Source organism: Cucurbita pepo, chromosome 6 (assembly GCF_057944985.1).
Source record: "Cucurbita pepo subsp. pepo isolate OVF chromosome 6, ASM5794498v1, whole genome shotgun sequence".
NCBI classification, from domain to species: Eukaryota; Viridiplantae; Streptophyta; class Magnoliopsida; order Cucurbitales; family Cucurbitaceae; genus Cucurbita; species Cucurbita pepo.
Window position 1 is genome coordinate 14,115,353 of NC_141803.1, and position 13,918 is coordinate 14,129,270.

The 13,918-nt window shown below is 40.3% G+C and overlaps 1 protein-coding gene and 1 pseudogene across 1 annotated transcript; both read right to left on the reverse strand.

Annotated features, from left to right (window-relative positions):
* Positions 1–2,451: 2,451 nt before the first annotated feature.
* On the reverse strand, positions 2,452–3,066 carry LOC147792405 (secreted RxLR effector protein 161 pseudogene; annotated as a pseudogene).
* Positions 3,067–3,140: 74 nt separating this feature from the next.
* Positions 3,141–6,295, reverse strand: LOC147792406 (uncharacterized). The gene is made up of 6 exons (XM_087124473.1): positions 5,573–6,295; positions 5,307–5,512; positions 4,791–5,010; positions 4,617–4,694; positions 3,809–4,083; positions 3,141–3,714 (listed from the first exon to the last, which is right to left on the reverse strand). The coding sequence occupies exons 1-6, from the start codon at positions 6,293–6,295 to the stop codon at positions 3,141–3,143; spliced, it is 2,076 nt and encodes a 691-aa protein (XP_086980599.1).
* Between the last annotated feature and the right edge of the window lie 7,623 nt (positions 6,296–13,918).

Consider the following 13,918-nt stretch of genomic DNA (forward strand, 5'->3'; position numbering starts at 1 on the left):
TTCATTTTCCTTTTCGATAGCTCAATTATAAGAACTTCATGGTTAGGTATGTTTTGCTTGGAGCAATTCTATGATGCACGTAACCTGTGGAGAATTTTTCTAGGATGCATGTGAATATGGAAAAGACATGCCGGAAGAACTCGAGTTAGTTCGCGAGAATAGCTTTCACTCTTAGAAACAAAGAGTAGGTAACCTGACCATGTCAAATCCTAGACATGAGTCGTTACAAAGGATTGGGAGTCACACTCACTCATGGTCAAACAAATTCACTCTTGATCCAACGTACAAATATAGTTATATAAGCAAAGTAAAAAGTGATATAATCCAAAAAATGTATAAACAACCTACGTACCATAATTAAAATTTTTAATACTCCTCGTAATTAAACACTACAAACTTAGTAGCCATTTGGTTTCAAATTCCTCCCATAATTCTTCATTAATCAGAAATTTTGTACATGCTTGTCACAATCTTCCCTTTGAGTCATTTGGGTTTTAGTATTGAAAGTAGATGAGTAGTTCATTTTAACCTCAAACCTTTTCTTGATGAATCCAATTATTTTGACCCTTCCTGGCATTTCCGTGTGGCTACTGATATTCAAACCTCCCGACTTCAAATCCTCCATCAAACTCAGACCCTCATCCATTTCCTCCGCCTCGGTCTCCACCGTCACATTCATCGTCATCGTGTCCTTTGCCTTCGTCAATCCGCCGGCGTCTCCCCTTCTCCGATCACCTCGCCGTGGTAGTAAATCACCATCGTGGCTTTTGAGTATTTGAACGATGCGACATTAGGATTCCCCACGAAGACACTAGCCACAACGAGTATGCCACCGTCTGAGAAGGAAGAACGGTGAGTTTTAAATGATTATTAAGAAAATTAGATGAAAACCCAATTAAGCGTTAGATTTTGACTTAGTAATAACTCAGGAAAACCTAAACAATCGTAGTGTCAAGTTATGATATTATTGAATACTCAACCTGGCTTTTACAACTTTACAAATAACAATAGAAATATTAACTATATGACAAATAATTAAACTAAATACCAAACAATACTCTTAAAACAACCCTTCGCCCCTCTCTTTCTACTCCCTATAAACACAACCTTCGTACCACTTCATGTTCGAAGAATTTGATTAGATCAAAGAAGAGTTAGAGTATTTTTATGGGGTTAGTTTAAATATTTGATTTGTTTACCAAATTTGTTTACAAGATTTTTGTTTCGAAGATTTGTGGTTAGTTTCTATTTAGGGTTATTTGTGAGACTACGAAAGCCAAGTTCAATATTCAATAATATTATCACTTCCAGCTTCAATTGTTTATGTTTCTGGCTTAGTTGTGTCAAAACCTAGCAATTGGTATCATAGCCCCAATTTTTTAGTGATCAAATAGAGAGAGTATGAGTGAAGACAAAGTTTTAACGAAGATCCCTCACTTCGATGGTCACTTTGATCATTTTAGTGATGGAGTGAGCTGATGGAATATTTGCTCAGAGCAAAAGGTCTATGGAGTGTGGCGGAGATTGATTTCTCAGGTCAAGAGGAAGGAACAATGTTGACTGAGGCACAAAAGGGCCACCTTGATGATGCTAGACTCAAAGATCACCAAGTAAAGCATTACCTCTTCCAGGCAATTTATCGAGCTGTCTTTGAGCAAATCTTGGATCGTCGCACAGCCAAGATTGTTTGGGACTCAATGAAACGAAAATTTTGTGGAAACCAAAAAGTGAAGAAATCTCTTCTTAATGCATTAAGGAGAGAATTTGAGATCCTAGAGATGAAGAATGATAAAAGCATCAAAGATTATTTTGCAAGAGTGATGATAACCTCCAACAAGATGAGAAGCAGTGGAGAAGTTATGCCAGACAAGAAAATTGTAGAAAAAATTCTGCGTACCCTGACTGAAAAATTTAAGTATGTTGTAGTATCCATGGAGGAATCCAAAGATACTGATAACATGTCCATTGATGAATTACAAAGTTCATTAGTGGTGCATGAACAAAAATTGCGAAGATCCTGACAGAAAACACAAGTACGAGGAAGTGATTTTTGCACAATAACGTAATTCTCTAAGAGAGACAATACTTAGAAAATAAACAAAACCAACTTACTTATTTTATTCAACTTGTTACACAGTATATATACAGACAGAGAGAAAAATAACTTCTTACAATCTTAGCCACACATTAATAACTGCTAATAATTTCCCTTGATCTTATCCACAAATACTAAAACTGACATAATTTAAAATACAAAAAGCAAATACAAATGAATTACGGTTAATACAAGATTAAATAAACGAACAAATCATCCCCTTAATCTTGTATTTCGATCTTCACATTCTTACATTCTTCAAACCAATTCTTTCTCGAAGCTCCACAAATTTTTGTCGTCCTATTGGCTTCGTAAGTATATCAGCCAATTAATCCTCAGTTTTTACATGATCCACTTCAATCTCCTTTTTGCACACATTCACGAATGAAATGGAACCTCATGTCTATATGTTTGCTGCGATCATGATGAACTGGTTTTTTCGCTAATGCTATAGCAGACTTGTTATCGATATTTAAACGAACTGGATTTACTTCCTTCCCATGCAATTCCTTCAGTAAACGTCCTAACCACATTCCTTGACAAGCAGCTAACGTCGCCGCAATATACTCCGCTTCACAGGATGAAAGTGCCACCATCTTTTGTTTCTTTGAAGTCCATGTAATTGGATTGCCATATAAGAAAAACAATGTCCCCGTAGTGCTCTTTCGATCATCTATATCTCCAGCAAGATCACTATCACTATATCCGATTAATCGATTTTCTACTTGCTTTGCCTTAACATAATGACATCCAATATCAATGGTTCCTTTCACGTACCTGAGTATTTGCTTCACAGCTTCCATATGAACCATGGTCGGAGCTTCCATATAACGACTCATAACTCCAACGGAATATGATAAGTCAGGTCGTGTGTTCACTAAATAATGAAGACTTCCGATAATACTCTTGTAAAGAGTGGAATCAACAGATGGACAATTACTCGCTTTGCTTAGCTTTGTTTTCGGCTCCATAGGAAAACATGACACGGATTACAATCCATCATTCCAAGTTTTGCCAAAAGCTTTGCCGCATAACTCGACTGAGATTACCTGATTCCATCAACGTCTTGTTTAACTTCTATTCCCAAATAATAAGGCAGGAATCCTAAATCGCTCATTTCAAACAACTTCATTTGTTGGTTGAAGCTCAAAATATCATCCTTGCTTGACCCGACAATAATTAAATCATCAACATAAACTCCAACTATCTGAATTTTATTTTCTTTCCAACGTGTATACACAGCATGCTCTAAAGGACACTTTTGAAATCCAAGAGACTTTAAGAAATTATACAGTTTTGCATTCCAGGCACGAGGTACTTGACGTAAGCCATACAATGCTTTCCTAAGTCGTAAAACATTCCCTTCTCGACCTTCCACAGCAAATTCTTCTGGTAGTTCTACATAAATCACTTCCTTCAACTCACCATTAAGAAACGCTGACTTGACATCCATATGATGAATCTCCCAACTCTCCTGCGCTGCTATAGCAATCAAGACTCGCACTGTTTCAAGCCTTGCAACAAGTGCAAATACCTCATCAAAATCCACTCCATATTTCTCGACAAAACCCTTTGCGACTAAACGGGCTTTATACCTCACGATCTCTCCATTCGAATTTCTATTCAACTTATATACCCATTTCAACCCGATTGCTCGATGTCCCTTTGGTAGTTTTGTGAACTCTCACGTGCCATTTTTTTTCAATAACAGACAACTCTTCTAGCATTGCTTGCTGCCATTTTTCATTATCTCTTGCTTCCATATATGAATTTGGCTCCTCAAGTGAAAGAAAACACATCCCCGCTTCTTCATTCAACTCAATACAATCAGAGTATATTTCTCTTAACGAGCGAAATTTTCTTGTACTAGATGAGACGAATGAATCGTCTCCTGGTGATAAATCATTTGCTGGTGATGAATCGTCTCCCAATAGAGTCCCTGATGATTCTCCCCGCTCTTCTAAAATGTCCTCGTCCTTCACATAGACCTGTGGATCATAATGAACAGCGAATTTACCACATTCCTTCTTATTTTCTTCCAATTGTTGCACATCCCATTTATATTCTTCTTCTTCTAGAAACTTGACGTCTCGGCTGATATGAAGTCTTTTCGCTTTAGGATCATACAAACGATAAGCTTTTGAACCTGCTTCATATCCCACGAAAATCATTGGCACACTTCGGTCTTGTAATTTGGTTAAATTTGGTGTTGTATTTCTTCCATACGCCAGGCTTTCGAGCACTCTAAAATGCTCTACATTAGGCTTTCTTCCTCTCCATTTCTCATGAGGAGTTGCTTCAATTACACTCTTCGTTGGGGATCTATTGAGGATTTAGACAGCTGTCTTCACCGCTTCTGCCCAGAAATGCATCGGCAAATTTTTGCACTTCAACATGCTTCGCACCATTGCAATAACAGTTTGGTTTCGTCGTTCAACCACACCATTTTGTTGCGGAGAATAGGGTGCTGTTAAATATCTTTTAATCCCACTGCTCTCACAATATTCTTTAAACTCAATACTTGAAAATTCTCCACCTCTATCAGTTCTAAGCGCTTGCAATTTCTTTCCGGATTCAGCTTCAATTTTATTTTAAACACCTATGAATCCCAAGAATGCATCCGATTTATTTTTTCGCAATTCAATCCACATATATCTACTAAAATCATCTACCAACAGCAAAAAGAATTTATTACCTCCATGAGTTGTTGGAGTAATTGGACCACACAAATCGCCATGCACCAATTGTAAACACTAACGGCTCGAAAATTCGCTTGTTGTGGGAATGGTGTTCTTCGTTGTTTAGTGATTACACAACTATCACAAACTTGTTCGATCCTTTCAACGTGCGGAATTCCTTTCACCATTTGTTTTGTAGACAGGTTTCTTAAAGCCTCAAAATCCAAATGCCCATATCTAGCATGCCACAACCAAGAATCTTCAGACAACTTACCCAGTAGACATGTTGGTTTCGTTATTTTTAGGCTAATTGTATATAGCCTATTTCGTGACCGCTTCACTTTTGCCAAGAACTCCTTTGTTAAATAAAAGCCATGCCTTATTTAGGTTTGTAAAACGTCTGAATTCACGCGAATGGAGGAGCGTGATTCTAGGAGCCATTGTTTTGGCAATTTGGGCGAAGTCTTCGTCCACTTCTCCTATTTTTGTATAATTGGTTTTTCTATTTTTGTAATTAGATTTGTTATTTAAACCGTTCAACTGAAGTAAAACAAAACATCGAGTCTTCAGCAATATCAGCGAATCTCTCACTCTCTCTCCTTTTACTTCCGCTAATTTTTCCTTCGAAGAAACCTTCGGCCAATTTTTCGTCCACACTGTCTTCCGAATTGCCAGAGTCAACATCCTTTGCCTTTGTGAAAATGACAAGTAAACCATGTTCGATCTCAACTTTACAGCCCTGTTCATCCAATTGTCCTAAACTTATAATGTTACTTTTAAGTTTAGGAATGAATTATACATCGGAAAGGATACAGTGATCTCCATTTTCACATTGCAGCATCACGTCTCCACGTCCTTTTATCTCTACAAGTGATCCGTCTCCGAACTTCACCGTGCCGGTCACTGACTCGTTCAATTCCGAGAACCAACTTCGACAACCAGTCATATGATTGCTGGCTCCCGTATCTAGGAACCAAGTGTTGTTTTTCTTCTCAATTTCTTCCGGGACAACCTTCTCTTCATAAAGAGCCATCTCCGTCAACTCTGGTGAACCGAGAGTTTGGACTTCACAAGCTTGTGCTGGAAGTAAGACTGGCTCATCCTCATCACCTTGCATCTCAGTCAAGTGTGTCTGATCCTCCCTTTTCTTCGATCTACAGTGGGATGCATAATGGCCAATCTTTTGACAATTATAACATTTCACCTTCCTACATTCTGAGGCATAGTGGCCTAGGCCTTGACAATTGTAGCATTTTACCTTGCTCTTGTCACTCTTCTTCTCTTGATGTAACGAGTCGTTTCCACGTCCATGACCTCTCCCTCTCCAGCGACTACTGCGACCTCGCCCTCGGCTATGGCCTCCATTGTCTCTACGTTTTTTCTCGAACGTTGAACTTTCACCTTTGCCTTTCGATTCTTTTGCTTTCCATTCCCCTTTTGTAAATAAGACATGCTCAGCATTCTCTTTGTTACCACCGATCCGTTCCTCGTATGCTTTAAGACGGCCGATGACTTCCTCCATGGTCATCACATTTAAATCGACAAATTGCTCTATTGCCGATGCGATATGAAGAAACTTAGAAGGTACTGAGTGTTAAATAAAAGCCATGCCTTATTTAGTTAGGTTTTCTAAAAACATATGAATTCACGCTAATGGAAAAGCGTAATTCTAGGTGCCAATTTGGGCGAAGTCTTCGTCCAATTTCCTATTTCTGTATAATTGGTTTTTCTATTTTTGTAATTAGATTTGTTATTTAAACCATTCAACTGAATAAAAATAAGATATCGAGTCTTCAGCAATCTCAGCGAATCTCTCACTCCCTCTCCTTTTACTTTCGCTAATTTTTCTTTTGAAGAAACCTTCCGCCAATTTTTCGTCGACACTGTCTTTCGAATTGCCAGAGTCAACAAGTGGTATCAGAGCCAAGTTGAAGCCATCGGTGTATATCATTGCGGAGGAGCCAACCTATCAACAATCAAGTTGAATAGCTCAAGTGGTTAGAGTGTCGACCTAACAACACACAGGACTTAGGTTCGAGTAGAAGAAAATGAAAAGTGCGAAAATAAGCACATCGTGGGGTCCATCCCGAGCAAGCTCGCTCACTCCTCCACGCTGTCGCCAAGTGCCGGCATCTCCATCACCACCACGTAGAGGCCGACGCCGTGATGACGGGCGTCGAGGTGTCGTTGAGCGAGTGATCAGGGAGACAATGACCGCTGTCGTTCAATATCCGATATTGACAAGGTCAAACTATAACGAGTGGACCTTGTTGATGCGCATCAACCTACAGGCGCAAGGGTTATGGCACGCTATTGAGCCCAGAGGAAGGAGAAACGATTGAGTATCGGGAGGATCGGCTGGCCGGTCGGTGTACAACGAGTGCGGGAATCCAACATCGAGCAGCTGCGGAAGGAGCTCTTGGAAATCTGCTTTAAGGACGGCGAATCCGTCGATGATTTTTCAATGCGGATCACGACGGGGCTCACCAATAGCATCACCACACTCGGTGGCAGCATCAGCGAGACAGAAATCGTGAAGAAGATGCTGCAGGTCGTCCCCAATCACCTCGAGCAAGTCGCAATTTCAATCGAGACACTGCTTAACGTGAATGACCTAACGGTGGAAGAGGTGACCAGAAGACTGCGTAACGTCGAGCAGCGGAAGAAAAATACCATCTCAGCTGTCGACACGACAAGGAGGGTCGTCTACTCCTCACTGAGGAGGAGGATGGCTTGCACGCCTAAAGCTCCGTGACGACAACGGCGAGAGCAATGGGCCCTCCAGCCGCAAAGGCGGTAAGAAGCCGTGGAAATCTCGCCGGCGCATGCACGGGAAAGATGCGGATCAAAAGAAGGAGGAGTCGACTGATGACGGGCCAATCCAGTGCTCGTACTGTGGGAAGAGAGCTCACCTGAGCAAGAATTGCTGGAGCAAGCTCAGGAACAAGGAGACGGCCGAGAAGGCCCATGTGGCTCAATCCGAGGAGGATGAGCCGGCCCTTTTCATGGTGACTGCATCAGTCCTACCTGACGTCCCTACTCCCGAGGAAGAGCTCCCAAAATCCATAGAGGTAATCGATGACGGCATAACTGCTCCAGTGAGCGTCGAACCCGAGGAAGAGCTCCTCAAATCCACAGAGGTAATCGACGATGGCATAACTGCTCCAGTGAGCCTCGAACCCGAGGAAGAGTTTCAATTGTGCATAACAAAGGGCACCGGCTGGGGAGCCAATTCAACTGAAGGAGGAGCGAATGTTCGCTCAAATCAGTGAAAGAGGTGAGCAGCAAGAGCACCGGCGATGGGTCCTCAACACGGGGGCAACAAACCATATGACCAGGGCCAAGTTTGCATTCTCCGAGCTTGACTCGGGGATTTGAGGGACGGTGAAATTCAGCGATGGCTCCGTCGTTGAGATCGAAGGGCACGACACCATCCTGTTTGTCGGCAAGGGAGGCAATCATCACAAGCTGACCGGCGTCTACTTCATCCCGAGACTCAAGGCTAATATTGTGAGCCTGGGTCAACTCGATAAAGTCGGCTGCCACATTTCCATCAAGCGTGGGCTACTTAGGATCCGCGATGATCGACGACGGTTGCTCACGCAAGTTTGGTGCACGACAAACTGCCTTTACATCCTAAAGCTGGAGATAGAGCAACCAGTCAACCTCTCGGCCAGGTACCGGAAGATGGAAGACCTATTAGGAAGAGGTGAACCACCTGGACTGGCGGCGCGCCAACTCGAAGAAGAGGCGGTTGAACAAGACGTGGAGTCTAAAGGACATGCCGCCAAGGACACCGAGACATAGGGCTCAAATCGGAGTTCAAACAAAATAGGGTAGATATACCACAGGTTTTAGGAGGAGATTGTTAGATAAAACCTAAGTTTTTCATTTCTCCTTATTTAGATTCACACGATTTCAGAATACCTTCGTTTGACCATTTGACAAACACGTCGAATGGATCACCAAAGTTTTAGACGACAATTTTGTAGGGAGTGGCACAGATTTAGTTGGCCACTCTCCAGCCATTTTTAAGATAATTTATATTTAAATAGGAAATCTGTTTAGAATATCAGATAATCTGATTTTAAGCGCAGTCAAAATTTCAGCTTCTCTCTCTTTGTTATTTTTACGCATTTTATTTTTTCTTCCAACAACCTCTTGTCGAAGATTTTCTCTCACCGAGAAGAAGGGATTTCCTTGGCTGATTATCGAAATCCAACACTGAGCGGAGAAATTTTTTCACCAAGCATGCCTCTTCGAAGTTGTCTCCAAAAGTACGTATTTTATTAACAACTCATGTCAATCTTGCTGCATAATCATCTATAGTCTCGGACTCCTTCATATTCATAACTTCATACAAAATCTTCAGAGTTTGGATCTTTGCCTCCTTTACACGTTCAGCACCCACATGAATAGTTTTTAACGTCTGCCATGCTTCTTTTGCTGTCTCTTTCTCTGCTAACACAAACAACATCTCCTCAGGGATTGCTTGATAGATAGCTGCTAAGGCCATTTCCTCCTTCCTTTCATCAAGACTATCCAGAGACTCAGTTGATTGGATTGCGTCCCACACCCCTTGAGCACGCAAATAGACCTTCATCTTCATAGCCCATGCTGAGTAGTTGATTATCGATAACGTCGGGTATTGAAGTGATACCAGACCTTCATTTGTTGCAGACTTCGACGACTCTCCTCTCTCTCCATTGTTGTTATTATTTCTCGGCATGATCTTGTTCGGTTTTATGTCCAAAAACTCATAGTTTGTAAACAAAAAAATATTCTATTTTCAATAAAGTTATTATTGTTGTTTATTCAGTAAAGATTGTTATTGAATAAAGTGAAATTTACGATCATTAATCTGAATCCAACAAACTAAGAACACTCTGGCTATAGTATGATTACTTGAACTATATGTAGAGACATAAGAGTGGATCAAGTTCAAGTATATAGTCAAAATGATCTATAGTATAAGGATAAGGCTGAGTACCTTATTCTGGGGACACTATGGATGCGGCCCACTTTTGTATATGATATAAACGATGTGATCACTAAATTTTACATGTGGAGACATGTGAGTGGGGGCGTCCTATGCAATGAGTATTGCATAAGATCGGACCATGAAGAAAACCACTCTCACTTTATAATATCGTTTACTGTTGAGACTGATTTTCTTTTCATTCGATAACCTAGGTAACTTGGTTTTAATCCTGAGCTAACCATGAACTCCTGTTTATCGAAATTATCCTTAGATTTGCATGGGTGAGAGTGGCTCTAGTTCACCGACTCAATAGGCCTCCCATTTCAGGGGTAAGACTGGGTGAATGGCTGGGGACGTGGGGTGCAAGATGGAATTCACTCCTACCCACTTTTAGGGATAGAAGAGAGGTAGTTCCCTTAAGCACTGACTCCAGGTCTTGAACAAGGGGCCCCACCCTCTCATTGGCCTAAGAGGGATTCGGTTTACTGGTTGGACCACAAACCAATTGTTCATTAAAGGATCAGTGAGACATAAGGAACAAGAAGTAACTTTAGGGGTAAAATGGTAAATTGACCCAGCTCTAGTTACGAACAACCTATGAAGGATCGACTTACTAATCATGGTTATATCAAATGGACAGAAATATATCTATAGTGAGGGGAGTGCAACTACTAGGCTATAGTGGAGTGTCCTAGTAGTTAACAAATGTTGGTTAACAAGGTTAATGAGTTTAGCCGGTTAATCTTGAATCGTTGGAGCCCATGATCTATAGGTCCATTAGGTCCCTCTGCTAGCTCATATCGGACTAAACCATAGAACAGTGTGACGAGTGAGTTCGAAGTGTTCGAGTTCAAATTAGGGAATATGCGCTACATATATACGATATATTTAACCGCATTTTTGTTTTATTTACGAATTAAACAAAAGGAGAGAATCTGAGATATTTAAATAAGATTTAAATATCTTAATCAATTATGTGTCGGAATTGATTGGGATTGGCATTTGAATTAATATTAAATAATTTAATTAATCATTTAATGTTACTTTAATTCGAAATTCATTATTCAAATTAATTGTTGAATTAAAATGAAGAAAGTCAAAATGTTGACTTCATCTCATGGAAAAATCCATGTTAGTGGAATTTTGAGGTGTCAAAATTTGGTTAACTCAAACATGCATGCTTGCCACACAATCCCAAACATTTGAGTGGAATTTTAAGTGTCAAAATTTGGTGATCTCAAATTTGCATGAACATGCAAACATGACTCTTTAAATAGAGTGATCATGGTACATGGAAGGTCTTCTTCTTCTTGGTAAAAAACCTTGAGAAAAATCTCACACAAACACTCTCTTCATATATACAAAATCCCTCCCAAGTTTAGTCACTCACCGGATTCCACAATCCCATTCTAAGGCCGGAGGATCGTGGAGAAGACACTAGTGGTGGTTCGAAACCGGTTCGTGAGCAAAAAGAAGTTTGAACTACAAAAGGTTAGTATTCGAACTCATTAAGTTTTAATACTTATGAGGATGCTAGTTATTTACTATAATTAATGTTCTAAAAGTGCCTAAGATCCAAATTGCTTCCGCATGTGTTATATTAACACCATCAGATCTTTGGCATGTAACCAGTGCTCTGATACCAAATGACAGAAAACACACATACGAGGAAGTGATTTTTGCACAATAACGTTATTCTCTAAGAGAGACAATACTTAGAAAATAAACAAAACCAAGTTACTTATTTTATTCAACTTGTTACACAGTACATATATAGACAGAAAGAAAAACTAACTTCTTACAATCTCAGCCACACATTAATAACTGCTAATAACTTCCCTTGATCTTATCCACAAATACTAAAACTGACATAATTTAAAATACAAACAACAAATACGAATGAATTACGGTTAATACAAGATTGAATAAACTAACAGATCCAGCATTAATGGAGAGGAGCAAGTTCTGAAAGTCGAAGGACAAACGAAAATAAGTAATGGAGGAAGAGGAACCTACAGGGGCAGAGGACGCGGAAGAGGAAGATCAACTTTCAACAAAGCAACGGTTGAATGTTATAGGTGTCATGACTTAGCTCATTTTAATTATGAATGTTCAAAGATGAATAAGGAATTGAATTATGCCGAGCTGGAAGAAGAGGATGAAATGCTGTTAATGGCTCATATGTTAAGACATGAAGCAAAAAGGAGTGATGCTTGGTTCTTAGATTCTGGTTGCTCAAACCATATGTGTGCAAGTGAAGGTATGTTTTCAAGCTTAGACAAGACATTTTCCCACATTGAAAAACTTGGAAATAATACAGGTAGGAAAGTTATGGGAAAGGGTGCAGTGAAATTAACTTTGCATGGGGTTCGTTGCACTATTAGTAATGTGTATTGGGTACCTGAACTAAAAAATAATCTCTTGAGCGTTGGACAACTACAAGAAAAAAGGAGTAGCAGTGCTGTTTGAAGATGGTGTATGTAGCATTTATCATCCACAAAAAGAAAAAAAAAAGCAGAGTCAATTATGATCGCAAATCGACAGTTTATTTTGGGTGCTGAACCATCTACCACAACAAATGAAGAAAGATGCCTCCAAGTTTCAAATACGGACCAGTCAACACTTTAGCACCATCGATATGGTCATCTCGGCTACAAAGGCTTGTGCACCTTGAAACACAAAAACATGGTGAAAGGCCTGCTGCAAATTGGGGCTCCAAACCCCACCTGTGAGGCATGTATGAAAGGCAAGCAACATCGGAACTCCATTTCAAAAAAATGGGTAAATGGAGAGCAACGGAAAAATTAGACTGGGGAAAAACATTGAAATTGATAAGAACACAGCGGAAGGAGGAGGAATAACAGAGGAAACGACTTAACCGGTTGCTGAAACAATTGAACCAGTTGCTGAAATAGGAGAAAGAAAAATCACGGAAGAAACGACTGAATCGGCTGCTGAAACAATTGAACCAGTTGCTGAAAACAATTTTTCCAGTAACCGTCGCACCAGATTTGACAGTAAGGGAGGGGAGAAATCGACATCCACCTGTATGCTCAAGGATCGACAAGCCTTAGGGATGATCCGGTTGACGCTATCCAGAAACGTGGCGTTTAACATCATCAAGGAGAAGACAACGTCAGATCTGATGAAGGCGCTGTCAAATATGTATGAAAAACCGTCGGCTATGAACAAGGTGTATTTGATGCGTAGATTGTTCAATCTACAGATGTCTGAAGGTGGACGTGTTGCGAATCATATAAATGAATTCAATATGATCATAAGTCAACTGGGTTCGGTGGAAATTAATTTCGAAGATGAAATTAAAGCGTTGATTTTGATGTCATCCTTACCCGAGTCATGGGATACTGTTGTTGCTGCAATCAGCAGTTCTCAAGGATCTGATAAACTGAAGTTTGATAAAATTCGAGATGTAGTTCTCAGCGAAAGTATTCGCAAACGGAAAACTGGAGATTCATCAGGCAATGCTCTCAGTGTTGATCGAAGGGGAAGAAGCAAATCAAAGAGCTCAAACAAACATGGGCGTTCAAAATCAAAGAACCGGGGAAAATCTCCAAACAAACCCAACGTAACGTGTTGGAGCTGTGGGGGAAAAGGACACTTTCGGACAGATTGTACAAAGCTAAAGAAGAAGCAGAATCATAAATCTGAAGATGATGATGATTCTATATACACAACAGAAGATGCTGAGGACATTTTAATCCTTAGTGTGGATAGCCCAGCTGAATCCTGGATTTTGGATTCAGGTGCATCGTTCCATTTGTCTCCAAGTAAGAAATTATTTCGAAATTTCAAATCAGGAAATTTCGGGAAGGTGTATCTTGCCGACAACAAAACCTTAGAGATTGAAGGAAAGGGAGATGTCTCCATACAAACTCCAGCAGGAAATCAATGGACATTACAAGATGTCAGATACATTCCTGGTCTCAAAAAGAACCTGATCTCTATTGGTCAGTTGGATAGCACAGGCTATGCAGCAGAGTTTGGAAAGAGTTCCTGGAAGATTGTGAAGGGCGCCATGGTTGTTGCGCGTGGCACAAAATCTGGAACCTTATACACTACTGCAGAGTGTATAAACATGACTGCTGCTGCTAAGAGTGCTTCCAATTCAAGTCTATGGCACAATAGACTTGGACATATGAGCGT